A 15,168-nucleotide genomic window follows, 5' to 3' on the forward strand; every position below is an offset into this window, starting at 1 on the left:
TGTTGACAGTTCAGTTCTCACTTGCACTTTTCTTGCTCTCTTCATGCTACCAAGTCATCAAGAATATTTTCAAAGCCCAAAATAGTATACATGTGCTTACTTCTTTGATCTTAAGCTCAGCTGTTAAGAAATCTGAAAAACCTTTATGATAGTGAATTTGAACATATCCAAATATACCATACCTTATAAAAGGTATAAATGCATAAACAAGCTTGCTTACAATTTCATGCTTATCTACTTTATCTCTCAAAACAGCTCACAAACTCTTCAGAGTAGGGGCTGATCCTCTCTCTTTCCACTTAAAAAAAAAAATCATCATAGTGCTCAGCACAGTGATAAAATAGCTGCTCTGTAAAGTACAAAAATGATTACATTCCATTCACTGTTATCCAAAATATTAGGCCTTTTTAAAACTTAATTCTTGGGGATGCAAACCTTTAATCAGTATTTTATTTTAATTTTTAATGATTAATTTAATGCTCATAGAAGTTGATGCCTTCACAGTTTTGAAATTAAGAAGCCTAGCATGATCAAAAACCAAGAAGATGTTCTCCAATATCATCATTAAACGTCACACCGGACCTTAAGTAAACACTTAAAAAATAAAGAGGATACACACCATGACCGAGCGGGATTTATACTAGGAATGCAAGGTTGGTGCCCATATGGAAATCAATCGATGCAATACACCGTATCAACAGAATAAAGGAGAAAAAACACATAATCATCTCAGTAGCTGCAGAAAAAGCATTTGACAAAAGTCAACAGCCTTTCCTTATAAAAACATTCAATAAACTAACAATAGAACTCCAGCAGGGCACGTGGGTGGCTCAGTTAAGCCTTGGCTCAGATCATGACCTCACTGGTTCGGTTTGTGAGTTCGAGCCCTGCCTTGGCCTCAGCCTCGGGCTCTCTGCTGTCAGCCCAGAGCTTCTATCCCCCTCTCTCTGGGCTCTCCCCTGCCTGCACGCATGTGCTCCCTCTCAGGCAGGTGTAAGTGGAATCTAAGTGATCAGCAGGACGCGCGGTGAGCCCAGCGTCCTCCTACGCCGCCATCTTCCCTCCTCTCTCTCCCTCTCAAACTAAACATTAAAAAACAAAACAAAACAACTCCATCAACCTTCTGATAAAAAGCATCTATGAAAACCCACACCTAACATCATACTTAATGGTGAAAGACTGAAAGCTTTCCTCTCAAGATCAGGAATGAAACTGATTCTCACCATTTCTATTCAATGTTGTACAGGAGGTTTTAGCCAGGGCAATTAAGCAAGAAAAAGAATTAAGATGCATCCGCATCAGAAAGGAAAAGTAAAACTACCTCTATGTGCAGATGACATGATATTGTGTGTAGGAAATCCTTAGGAATCTTTAAAAAAAAACCCAAAAACTATTACAGCTAATAAACAAGTTCAGCAAAGTAGCAGGATACAAGAGCAATATACAAAAATAACTCGAACGGTTGTATTTCTATACATTAGCAACGAGTAATCTTAAAAATGGAATGAAGAAAATAATTCCATTTACAATAGCACCAAAGAGAATAAAATACTTATGACTATATTTACCGAAAGAAATGTAAGACTTGTGCACTGAAAACTACAAAAGATTTATGAAAGAAGGCGTGGGGCGCCTGGTGGCTCAGTCGGTTGGGCAACTGACTTCAGCTCAGATCATGATCTCGCAGTGAGTTCAAGCCCCGCATCGGGGGGCTCTGTGCTGAGAGTTCAGAGCCTGGAGCCTGCTTCCAATTCTGCGTCTCCCTCTCTCTCTCTGCCCTTCCCCCGCTTGCACTCTCTCTCTGTCTCTCAAAAATGAATACACGTTAAAAAGTTTTCTTTAAAAGAAAGAAGACCTTAAATTAAAGGGAAGATATCTGGTGTTTGTGGATTAGAGGAACTGATGTTTGTTAAGATGGCAATATTCTCAAAATTGATCTACAGGTTCAGTGCAATCTTGATAAAAATTCTAGCTGCTTTTTTTTTTTTTTTACAGAAATTAACAAGCTAATGCTAAACTTGATAGGGAAATGCAAAGGACCCAGAAAGGCCACAACAATTATTGCAAAAGAACAAAGCTGGAGGACTCACCTTTATTTCAAAATTTACTACATAGCTACAGTAATCAAAATAGTGTGGCACTGGCATATAGACATATAGATCAGTAGAACAGAATTGAGAGAACAGGAGGTGCCTGGGTGGCTTACTCAGTTAAGCATCTGCCTCTTGGTTTTGGCTCAGGTCATGATCTCATGGTTCATGAGATCAAGCCCCACATCGGGTTCCACACTGACAGCACAGAGCCTGCTTGGGATTCTCTCTCCCTCTCTCTCTCTCTGCCTCTCTCCCGCTCATGCGCTTTCTCAAAATAAATAAATAAACTTTTTTTTTTTAATTGAGGGTACAGAAATAAAACCTTACATCTATGGTCAACTGATTTTTATAAGGGTGCCAGTATAATTCAATGGGGGAAGGAATAGTCTTTTCAGCAGGTAGCAGTGGGACAACTGGATATCTATACGCAAAAGAATGAGACTGGAACTCTACTTCACGCCATACGCAAAAATTTAGATCCAAGATCTAAATGGAAGAGCTAAAACACTGAAACTCTTAGAAAAAAACACAGGTGTGAATCTTCGTGACCTTAGATTAAGCAATGACTTCTTACATATGACACTTAAAGCACAAGCACCAAAGGAAAACAGACAAACTGGACTTCATCAAAATTTAATCGAGCAAGTAAAAAAGACAGCCTAAGAATGGGAGAAGATATTTGCAAGTCACAAGATAGAGGTCTTGTATCCAGAATATAAAAAACTCAACACATAAAAAGAAAAAAAAAAAAAACCCAACAATTAAAAATGGACAAAGGATTTGTACAGCCATTTCTTCGAAGAAGATATATAAATGGCCAAAAGGGCATAGAAAGATGCTCAACATCATTAGTCTTTAGGGAGACGTAAATTGAAACCGCAGCGAGATACTACTTTTCACCTCCGGTAGGATGGCTCTAATCAAAAAGATGGACAAGAACAAGTGTTGTCAAGGATACGGAAAAACAGGAACCCTCTTACATTGCTGGTAAGAATGTAAAATGGCGCGGCTGCTAAGGAAAAGCAGTTACTGGTTCCTCAAAAAGCTGAACATTGAATTGCCATACGACCCAGCAACTCCACTCCTAAGTATACACCCAACGGAACTGAAAGCAGAGGCTCAAACTGACACTTGCAGGCTTTTGTTCATTGCAGCCCAGTTCACAAGAGCCAAAATGTGAAAACAACCCAAGAATCCACCATCAGATGAATAAACAAAATGTGGTATGTTTATACAATGGAATGTTATTCAGCTACAAAAAGAATGAAGTTCACATCAAGTATGTGAAATAAGCCAAAAACAAAAGGCAAATACTATATGATTCACTTCCATGAGGTACCCCGAAGAGGTGAATTTATAGAGATTAGCAGGAGAGCTTTATTGCCCAATGATTATGGAGGTGCTTTTTTTTTTTTTTTTTTAAGTTTACTTATTTATGTTGAAAGAGAAAGTGAGCACGGGAGGGACAGAGAGAGAGAGAAATTGAGAGAGAGAGAGAGAGAGAGAGAGAGAGAGAGAGACTTCCAAGCAGGTTCCACACTGTCAGCATGGAGCCCAGCACAGGGCTTGAATTCACAAACTGAGATCACGACCTGAGCCAAAACCAAGAGTCAGACGCTCAACCAACTGAGCCACTCAAGTGCCCCACAGTTAATGGAGTTTCTGCCTGGGGTGATGAAAGTTTTGGAAGTAGACAGTGGCAATGGTTGTGCCACACTGTGAATGTAATTAATGTCACGGAATTGCATGCTTAAAATGACAAATTTGGTTATTTACATTTTATCCCAATTTTTAAAAGTTAACAATATACCTAAAACCATAGGATTGTATACTTTAGATGGGTGAATTGTCTGACATGTGAATTATATTGCAATAAAGCTGATTTTTAAAATGTGAAGAAAAAAAAAAAAGAAACGAGCTCTCAGGCTATAAAAAGGACATGGGAGAATCTTAAATGCAGTCTGTCAAGTAGAGAAAGGAGTCTGAAAAAGCTACATCGTATATGATTCCAATTACATAATATTCTGGAAAAGGCAAAACTATAAAGACAATAAAAAGATCAGTGGCTACCAAGGGTTCCAGGCAGGGGAGAAAGGAGGAACGGGTAGAACACAGGACATTTTCAAGACAGTGAAACTATTATGATACTGGAGTGGTAGATACACGACGTGCGTTTTTCAAAACCCACAGAACAGAACACCAAGAGTGAACCCTAAGGTCAACAAAGGACTTTAGCGAGCGTGTTAATACTGGTTATTAGTCAACTGTTACAAATGTACCACACTAACGCGAGATGTTAACTGGAGAGGCAGTGTGTGGATGGCGAAGGGTATGTGGGAACTCTGTACTTTGTGTGTAAATCTGTAAATCTTTTCTCTAAATCTCAAGCTGCTCTTAAAAAAGGTCTATTCTAAAAATGTATGCTTCGCACAAAGACTGCACTGAATTGTATCCTTTTCTTATGATTCATAAGACTATTCACTTTAAATGCTAATTATAATTTTACATTAGATGGGGAGGAAATGCTTGGTTTTTTTAGCATTACAGAATACCAGACGTTTCCAAGTCATCTCAGTTTGGTATTCCCCATAACTGTTCCCTACTTCACCTCCTCCTCCACCCCCGACAAAATTATTTTATGACCTAAATTTTTGTGTTCCTATACTTCCATCTAGATAGTCTTTGAGGATTCTGGAGTCTGTGGAAACGCTTCCTTACATTTATGACTAAATTCCAGTCCAATTATAATTGTGAATTACAGTGACCTTATTACACCAAGCTGCCATGCTTCCTGTTTTATTCACTTTGTTCATCTTCTACGAGCTATCGTTTTATCGGGAACCTTACGTGTGTTAGTTTTACACAGTCCTTTGAAAGAAAATTGCTCTCTCAGGCACTGAAGAGTCAACACAAAGTCTTCTGGAAACTGTAACTGTCCCAGAGAAAGGGAGCTAATACATTTGAGAATAACTTTCCCCCAGCTCCTGGTTCAAAACGATCCCTTCCCAAACGTCTAATCTTTAGTGGCACACCATATACATTTCTTTTACCTTGGTCTTTTCCAGCTTCATCTACGTGTTGAAAATCTTTTAGTGTCTGAAGTTTACAGAACCCCTCTCTGCAATGCTGGATAACTTTCTTTGATCCATTCTTGATGAGATAATCCATGAGCGTAAGGGATTTATACACATGACGCCAGCTCTTCCCATGGTCACCGAGTCTCTGCCATAGCATATTCATAATCTCTGACAGAGAAATTGTGTTGAAAGTCAGGTCACTGATATCTAACATGAGAGAACTCGAAGGACCCCAAGGGTCATTGGAAGTTGCTTCCCTGACTTTTATTTCGGCATCTGAGTAATTCTTCATGAAGTTTTTCACTTGCCTCCTGAATGCCATCGGTAAGAAGTTTGAAGGTGGGATGGGGGTGTGAGCAACGGAAAAGGAGTTCATATAATTGGTTTATAAAATTGAGAGGTAACTGGCCCCCAGTTCTGTTGCTCCCAAACACAAATGATTAATCTCCATTTTGACGAGGCATCAATTTCCTGCAAAGCAAAGCACAAAAAATAGGTAAGTGAAAGCTTTTCTGAGACGTCTACAGAAGACCAAGTCAGTGTGAGAAATCTAGTTTTACTTAGAAATCAGCCCCTCACTTACAGGAGCCAGAATTGAGGGCACTATATAAAATTCTCCTAGGAACTGTATGGGAAAATCTCTCATGAGGGATTGGCCCATATTATGTGAAGAAATATAGGTGGTGTTTTTAGTCCTAAACGTTTCTGCAGAAAATTTTCACTCAATCACTCAACCTCTTTGGCCAGAAATAAAACTATCTTAAAGCATTACATGGACAGTGGGCAAGTCAGTTTAAGAAAATGGAACTTGGGGGGCACCTGGGTGGCTCAGTCGGTGAAGCATCTGGCTTCGGCTCAGGTTGTGATCTCACGGTTCGCGGGTTCGAGCCCCGCGTGGGGCTCTGTGCTGACAGCTCAGAGCCTGGAGCCTGCTTGGGATTCTGTGTCTCCCTCTCTCTCTGCCTGTTCCCTGCTCGCTCGCTCTCTCTCTCAAAAATAAATAAACATTAAAAACAAAGAAAATGGAACTTGTGCTCTGACATCTCATGCTTAAGACTTGTCTTGTGTAAAATAGTGTGTCCCGAAGGTAATTAAGACGGTTAACGACTGAGTCTTAGCGTCATCAAGTGACCCCGTGGTTGTATTCTTCTTAGAACTACAAGTTATGGGGCGCCTGGGTGGCGCAGTCGGTTAAGCGTCCGACTTCAGCCAGGTCACGATCTCGCGGTCCGTGAGTTCGAGCCCCGCGTCGGGCTCTGGGCTGATGGCTCAGAGCCTGGAGCCTGTTTCTGATTCTGTGTCTCCCTCTCTCTGCCCCTCCCCCCCGTTCATGCTCTGTCTCTCTCTGTCCCCAAAAAAATAAATAAACGTTGAAAAAAAAAAAAAAAAAAAAGAACTACAAGTCACTAGAATCAGATCTAAATATGTTCTGCTTTCTTGTTAATCTGAAAGTAGGGAGGGTTGTGGACTATTAACGCAAGGAGTTGCACCTCAGCAGACTCCACATCTAACTCAGGGTACCCTCAACCAATGTGTAAGGTTAATAAGGTCAAGGAAAAGGTTAAATTACTTTCTTTACTGGGCTTCAGTAAAGGAAGTATGTGTTTAGGACTAAACAATGTCAGTAGTGTAATTCAAATGGGGCTAACAACTTCCCTAAAACCTGGAGTGATTATCAGTGGGATCTGTCAGATCCCAGAACAAGGGCGCACAAAGCGTGCCCACTGAGGTTGACACAAAATATGCTAAAACCTTAAATGGTTTTAAGGTTTTGAGATCTGCAGCCCCAAACCTTAAATGATGCTTCTGATCAATTCACAGCTCACATGAAACCATTCCCTTCCTCCTTTGTCATTGCTTTGCATTAAGGTGGGTCAGTTGGTTTGCATTTTCCCTGGTGATTCACCACCGATGGCCACCGAGATCATGTACTAAATTGATTTCGAGCCCTGACAAGCATCCAGAGCCAGCGAAGCCTCAACGATCTATAATCAGATTTTACTAGAGAAACGGCACACACACAAAAGAAAAACATTAAAATCCATAACAAATTTGTCTTGTTTTCAGTGTTGTTTTTCTTCCTGGACCTTCACAACTCCCAGCTCAGGTTTGATCAATTTCTGTGTGTGTATTTAAGGAAGGCATAAATTTTCAGAAGCAAACTAAATGAGTTATCCCTTCTTTTTCAAAAAATAAGAGAAGGGGATAATCAACTTTTTTTTTTTTTTTTTTGGTAAAAGTACAACACATCCTCAAATAAGCGAGATAGAAAATGTATCAGTTTAATTAACATTTCTCTTATATTAACATTTAATTGACCATCATCAACCCTAGGAAGAAAACAGTAAGTTGTGTGATTTTACAATTTTCTGATTTTCTCTCTTGTTTGCACTTCAAACACAGGCATTTTTATCTGACTCATTCCTGCAGCGAAAACCAGATTTATAATGTGTTTCAATAAGCTATTAAAATTTTCAACCATGAGGGCTTTCTTTTTCTATTGTCCTTTTTTCCCTTCTACCAAAGCTCAGTCAATGCAGAGATGCACTGTGACAGTGGCTTAGAGCAACAAATATTGATCTGTTTCCTCACAAGTCTATTAAAAAAAAACAAACCTGTTAGAATCATAACCTGCTGATGAACAACAGTCATCAAACACGCTCGTTTTTCCTTTTTTTTGGCTAGCTACCTATCTATATTTTGGAGGAAGAAAATCCTAATTTTTTAGGTTTTCCTATATTCTTTAAATTGCATTTGAAAAATGCTTTCTTAAATAAATTTTCTGCCCCAGGAAAGTATCTAAATAATTGGCTTCAATCCAATAGGGCAGTTTAAAATGGATGTGCTTGACATTATACTGAAATTAAATACATTCCCACCCATTAGTAAAACCCCGAAGAAAAAAGTCTGGCTAGGTGAATTACTGTCATTTTACTAATGCATTAGTACTTTATGACACGACCAGAGAATATGTAAGACACCATTCTGCCATTGGTTTCTTTTCAGATTAACGAGTTCAGTTGGTGTTAGTTGTAAATTGTATGTTGGTTTTATGTGTTTTAGACACCGGACTACATGCAAATGTTCAGTTTACTCACACCATCAGAGACTTGAGATAGTAATTATGGTGATATGACATCTGAGACAGAAGTGATGCCTGAGAGGGTAAATTTACACACCTGAATTTTGGTTGTCTGGCTACCCTAACCCCTAGAATACTTAGAAACGGAGGGAAGTAAGATACTCTATGTCACAAAGCTGGGTCACCTCCTCCGGGAGGCCTTCAGCAAGCACACTAACTACTTAGATCTTCCCAGACACTCTTTCTGCACCAGGTTTATTTCCTTCATGGCACTTACCACGATCTGTACTTGTGCACTTGTCATTTGCTTTCTTCACCACCAGACTAGAAGCTCCGTGACGGCAGGGACCATGACCATCTTACTTACAAGGTAGTATAATCCTATTGCCCAACAGGTACCTAGAACATAGTAGATACTCGAGAAACGGGTGTTGAGTGAATGCCCAAATGACTGAGTGACTCTGCTTTGGGATAAACCTGCATTGGTTCCACAGTTTTGGATTATAAACATGATATTTAGAAAAATATATTAAAGTCCTGTAATTGTCGAGTAAAATCCTAGAGTGTGGAGCAAATCTTTTCAAATTAATCAGTATTTCTTGAGTATCTACCATTTGTGGATGACCTAAGAAATCTAAAACATGATCCCAACATGCAAAAACCAGTGTCTGGTTAAGGGGCTTTTTTCCTTAAATAATTCCAAAAGAAACAACAGGATGAGGTAGAAAAAGTCTCTTGGTTCTCTTTTTAGAGTTACCCACTTCCACAATGCTTTGGCAAACGCTGTTTCCTCCCGCAACTTTACCTTAATCACAACAGGAAATCATGTAAGCTATCAAGGGACATTATGGAATTCAAACCCAAGGTTTTTTCTCAGACTTTTGAAGGGTAATGCGGTGCCTCTACCATAAGTCACATGATAACCACAGTAAGGTGGGGGGCGGGGGGGGGGGGCGCTCGGAACAAACAAACATTAACATGACTGCAAAAACTTGTTCATATTTGGAATAAATAAAGACAAATGGCTCGCTTCAATTCAGGTCTTGCGGCCAAATGAATTGAGGGAAAAACTGGTCTTCAAAACTCTTTGGATGTCAGAATCAAGAACAAGGGATTGAGAAGCCGAAAAGGACTATACCCGACGACCTAGGACAATAACAAGGGCAGCATCGAAGAGGCTGAGCGCAAGCGGCATCTGGAAAGATGCATTTAGGGTAGTGCTACGAAGAGAGTGCTATAGGTTCTGCCTATAGACTTAAGTTTACCCAGGAGAAAAAAAAAAAAGTTCTGGACAAGACTGTCATGGGTGAGTGACTACAGAGAATACCAAGATGGCATTAGGAGGTGTTACCGTTTCGATGGGAAGAATACGGCAAGAGGCAGAGAAACCAACTTTTAGGAGCCCTCCTGTATGTTCATTAATTCAATCAACTGTTAGCTTTCTAGTTTACCATGTAGCAGACTCCATTCTAAGAAACGGGGGGAAGATGCACCAGACACAGACCCCTCCTGGAATAAAGGGCTACTCCTTTTCGAATGCTCACAATGTACTCACACCTCACAGACCTCATCTCATTAATTAGGGTCCCAAAGGCCTGGATTTGCGGTCCTGCTCTGCCATTCCCTAATTAAGGCTCAACAACTTCTCTGAGCCCCTGTTCCCTCATCTGCAGCATAAAGAATAATCACCACACAGAAAGAACTGTCGAGAAGAAGAAATGAGATGCTCCAGAAAGAATTCTGAACATGAAGGGTGAAGGCTGAGAGAGAATCAACTCCCTGTAGACGGGGTCTTTCCTTGGCATCCATTTCTTCATTCATTCAACAACCACTTCAGAACGACCACTGCGTGCAACGCAGGCCCTAAGTCACATGGAGTCACACGGCTGAACCAGCCCACTGACTGGCGTCGGAGAGCACGCGGTTTACTTGGAGGGGAAGGTTGGGCCACACAGAAGCTTCTAGAAGGAGGGCGTGACATGATGGCGTCACACAGCGGGGGGCCTTCCCTCACGCAAAGCATGGTGGCCTCGGCCCCCTAGCGCCCGCGCCCACACCCGCACAGCGACGGCACCGGCCTGGGACAGGAGGCAGGGAGCAGCCCCTCCATGCCCGCCAGCACCCACAAACAACAATCTACTACCTGAGGGGAAGATCCAGCCACCAGCGTTGGGGCCTTTTTCTGCTCAAATTCAAGCCCCTCGTTCCCAGGCTGATCGCCTCCTGCGGCCGGGCGCCAGCGCCCATGCCTTTCCCCACTTCCGCTTCCTCACTTCCGGCCCCTCACTTCCGGCTTGGGGGAGGTCTGGTGCCGGCTGCTCCCAGGGCGTCCAGCAAAAGGGACGGGAGGGGTTAAAATGATCCAACTTGGGGCTGTCAAGTGGGATGAAGGCAAATGTCTTCATTTAACAACCCACGGGGCTATGATGCTGCCCTATTCCTCCTTCCAAAGAGAAGTTTTTACAATTTGTGTTACCGATGTATTTTAACTGACTGGATCCGGCACCCGCAGCTGATCTCCACCTCAAAGGAGTGTAATAATGGTAGTTTTCCAGGGATGAAAAGAGCAGTGTGTGTGATGGGCAGTGACAGAGTGCCTCCAGTGAGGCCTTCGGGTACCGCTGACGCGCAGTCGTTGAAATATTCACCCGATCTTCACGGAGCGCCCACTGCGTGCCAGGGATCCCGCTAAGCTGTAAGGACGTAAGGACCCAGAGAGAAAGAATGAGTCCAATGCTGCCTGAGTTTACAGACTAGTGGAGGTGACAGGCACCGTCACAGAGGATTGTGACAAGGTATGTATCTGGTAATAAGAGAGGAGAGAGCATCTAATTCTGCCAAGGCGTATTTAAGGGCAGGTTTCACGGAAAGCTTTACATCAGAATCTTAAAGGATGACAGGGAGTTCACTGGATAGACAAAGTGGAGGAGCCCATTAGAGGCAAAGGACACATCATGTGTAAAGACTTGAAAGCTGAGAGAGCCTATTATCTTGGTCAGACCGCAAGTACTGCAGTTCCTGTGGCTTCTCAAAGGCTATTTGTGGAACAGCAAAGGTAGATGAAATGGCAGTGGAAAGTCAGGTCATGAAAGACCTTGTCCATACTGCTAGGTGATCCTACCTGGTAGGCATTGAAAATATAATCAAGCCCATGTTTTCAAAGACTATGCCAATATTCCACCAGGATGGAGGGAATAGACTTAGACAATAGCAGAATTCTTCACAGATGGAAGTAACTTTGTTTTTAGCTCCTACGACTTCAATCATAATTATTATTTTAACAGATCTCACGATCAGTACTGACACGTAGGTAGGTAATTATAATATAAAATGGCAGGAGATATGAAAGAAGCTGGTGTGTTTATAATATTGCTTAGCTGGCTATCATTTAGAGGAGTGAGGATAGTAGCCAGGGGGAAATTAAAAAGGTAGCCTAGAAACAGATTGTTCAGGGCCTTGAATGCCATGCTAAGCTGTTATTCTATAAAACAGTGGGGGACAAACAGCAAGTATTTTATGTAGTGAGTGATAGTTTATGAAGATTTTTTTCTAGGCATATCTTATGTAAACTTCAAAGGAACTCTGAAAAGTAGGTATAATTATTCCATTTTACAAATGAGGAAGTTGAGTTTGGGGAACATGCATTCATTCTACATTACTGAGCACCTGCTAAGGGCCAGGCACGATGTTGAGCTACGGGAATACAAAGAAGTAATAGTCTAATTAAAAAGACAAAAATAAATTAGCAATTATAATAAGTTGCTGTGATAAAAATGTTTGGGGAGTAAAAAGAGGATTTGTCTAAATCTACATAATTAGAGAAGTCTTCCTGGAAGAGGTGAACTTGAGCTGAGTTTGAAGGAACAAATAGGTGACACAAATTGCCCAGAGATATTCAACTAGCAAGCTGTTTGGCTGGAACTTGACCCAAATTTTCAGTGTCCAATCTATGCCCTTTCCTCTACCCCAAGGACCAATTTTTGGTCTTTGATGTTGAGCTCTATTGACATTCTTTTTTTTTTTTTTTAATGTTTATTTATTTTTGAGAGAGAGAGACAGTATGAGTGAGGGAGGAGCAGAGAGAGGGAGACACAGAATCCGAAGCAGTCTCCATCCAGGCTCTGAGCTGTCAGCACAGAGCCCGATGTGGGGCTCGAACTCACGAGCCGCGAGATCATGACCAGGGCTGAAGTCGGACGGCTACTGACCTAGCCACCCAGGCGCCCCTCTTTTTTTTTTTTTAATATTATTTTCAAGTAATCTCTACACCCAATGTGGGGCTCGAACTCACAATCCTGAGATCAAGAGCCACATGCTCCACCGACTGAGCCAGCCAGGCGTCCCTCCATTGACATTCTCAGTCACAAGTCTACCTGTTGCAGTTTGAAAAGGTTGGATCCCAGTTTTTCCTTTTCAAACCCATTCATTTCCTCCTTTTGGAATGGGTCTTCGGATGTGTTTGAAAGGGAGTTGATTAGGCTCAGCAAAACTGTAAAGTGTTCTCTACCTAGTGGAATTAACTTCATTAAAGTGACATAATGTGAGAGGCCCTTCTCTGCTTTCTTCCATTTGGGGGCACCATAATTTAGGTGCAGTACTGTAGCTCACCAAATACACGGTTTTACAATTATGACTTGGTGTGGTTTTTTTTTCCCCCCTGAACTTGGCGTTTTGTAAAAGTGAACAGTTTTCTTCGCTTGGTTTCTAGGATCTCGTTGCTTGTCATCTCCTTGGCTGGTTCCTTCTCATTTCTCTGACCTCTCAACTTTGAAGGGGTCTGTTCTCTATCAATATTCATTCCCTGGGTGGCTTTATCCAGTTTCATAAATTTAAATACATTCCATCTCTCTCAACAACTCTCAAGTTTTTATCTCCAGCACTAACCTCTCCTGACCTCCAGACTCATATCTATCTTGACATCCCCACTGGTCTTTCTCATAGACATCTCAAACTTAATATGTCCAAAACCAAACTTTGGATCTTCCAAGCTTGTTCCCCCATCTCAGTGATGACACATCCTTGCTTCTCACTTCTCAGGCCATGAACCTTGGAGTCACCACTGACACCCCTCTTTGTCGCCCAGACTTCACATCTTATCATCAGCTCACCGTTAAATGCAGGGTGGCCACCAAGTCTGGGTAATATGAGGTTGGTAGGTGATAAATGGTTCATCAATGCCACAGTGTAATTCACAGTAAAGTAATAATATTGATGTTTCCAGACTTTGTGGTCCCCCTGTATATTCAGAATTCACACATTTCCCACCACCTCCACTCTCTACCACCTGTCCTAAGTTGCTGACTTCTCTTGCCAGGACTTTTGCAGTAGCTTCCTAACTGGTCTCCCTGCTTCTCCTCTTGCTCCCTTATGATTTAATCTCAACACAACAATCAGAGTGATGCTTCTAAAGCCTAAAACCCAAGCGAGATCATGTAACTCCCCAGTTCAAAATCTTCCATCGGCTCCTGTTTGACTCAGAATAAAACCATGACCAGCAAGGTCCCATGTGTTCGGGCCCCTGCTCTCTCTCTCACCTCCATCCTGACTCCTCTCCTCCTCACTCATTGTATCAAGCTCACTCCCACCATAAGGTGTTGGATTTGCCGGTCCCTATACCTGCAAAAGCTATTTCCCCAGAGAGCCATCAGCCTGGCTCCCTCACTTTGTTCTGGACTTAGCTCAAACGTCCTTTGATCTCCCAATAAAATTGCAACCCCCGCCCCCCCCCCCCAACGTCAGCTACACTCTCTCCAACCCTTGCCTCATTTTATGATTCTCTATAGTAGTACAACCATCTGATATATGTAATTATTTCTCTGTCGGCCAGAAGGTAAGATCCAGGAGGGCAAGGACTATGTTTGGTTCCCTGCTATATTCCCAGCACTTAGAACAGGCCTAATGCAGAGTGGGTATTCAAACTTTATTTACTGAATGAATGGAAAGAGAATGTCTGAATCTGTACTACTGAATGAGAAGTACACCCTTTACCATAAAGGTAAGTTAGGGGCGCCTGGGTGGCGCAGTCGGTTAAGCGTCCGACTTCAGCAAGGTCACGATCTCGCCGTCCGTGAGTTCGAGCCCCGCGTCGGGCTCTGGGCTGATGGCTCAGAGCCTGGAGCCTGTTTCCGATTCTGTGTCTCCCTCTCTCTCTGCCCCTCCCCCGTTCATGCTCTGTCTCTCTCTGTCCCAAAAATAAGTAAACGTAGAAAAAAAAAAAAAAAAGGTAAGTTAAACATAATTATGTACAAGAAATTCTGATGTTAACAATGACCCCTCAAAAGGAACTGCTGAAAATTTTTAAATGAGTATGGTTTTAAAAGAAAATTTCTCTATTATGGAGAAGTCCAGATTTCACATATTCTTGAATCCTCCCAATTTTGCTGATATTTTCGGAGTGTCCCAGGATTGTGCCAGCATTCTCGCATTAGAGTCTTTATTCTTAGCTTCTGCCTTTGCACTTGCTCGATTACAGAGCATCCATGAAATAGATCAGTAGAGTGGCCTCACTCTCCTGTCAATATGCTCTATAACATGTCTGTTGATCATTACTTACTATTGAAATAACTTCTCTTTTTTTTTTTTTTTTTAATTTTTTTTTTCAACGTTTATTCATTTTTGGGACAGAGAGAGACAGAGCATGAACGGGGGAGGGACAGAGAGAGAGGGAGACACAGAATCGGAAACAGGCTCCAGGCTCTGAGCCATCAGCCCAGAGCCTGACGCGGGGCTCGAACTCACGGACCGCGAGATCGTGACCTGGCTGAAGTCGGACGCTTAACCGACTGCGCCACCCAGGCGCCCCAAACTTCTCTTTTTTTGAGATTTTCCTGTTCTGCATTCCGTCCCACACTTGTAAGGGAAAGGGTTCTATTCTGCTCCCCGAGGGGCAGTACCCTGTGGAAAAGCAGCTTCCTCA

At 42.1% G+C, this 15,168-nt stretch overlaps 1 protein-coding gene across 5 annotated transcripts in view; it reads right to left on the minus strand.

Moving 5' to 3' along the window:
• ENTHD1 (ENTH domain containing 1) overlaps positions 1-10,830 on the minus strand; it is a 106,237-nt gene extending 95,407 nt beyond the window's left edge. For 2 of the 5 annotated variants that reach the window (XM_045465903.1, XM_045465899.1), the window contains exons 1-2: positions 10,396-10,520; positions 5,144-5,641 (exon numbers count right to left, since the gene is read on the minus strand). In XM_045465903.1, coding sequence (XP_045321859.1) covers positions 5,144-5,546 — 403 coding nt within the window. In that variant the 5' untranslated portion in view covers positions 5,547-5,641; positions 10,396-10,520. Of the gene's footprint in view, positions 1-5,143; positions 5,642-8,529; positions 8,652-10,395; positions 10,521-10,728 lie in introns of those variants that run through there. The other 3 variants (XM_045465900.1, XM_045465901.1, XM_045465902.1) reach the window with 3 other exon arrangements.
• Between the last annotated feature and the right edge of the window lie 4,338 nt (positions 10,831-15,168).

The sequence above is a fragment of the Leopardus geoffroyi genome, chromosome B4, assembly GCF_018350155.1.
Source record: "Leopardus geoffroyi isolate Oge1 chromosome B4, O.geoffroyi_Oge1_pat1.0, whole genome shotgun sequence".
Lineage (NCBI taxonomy): Eukaryota > Metazoa > Chordata > Mammalia > Carnivora > Felidae > Leopardus > Leopardus geoffroyi.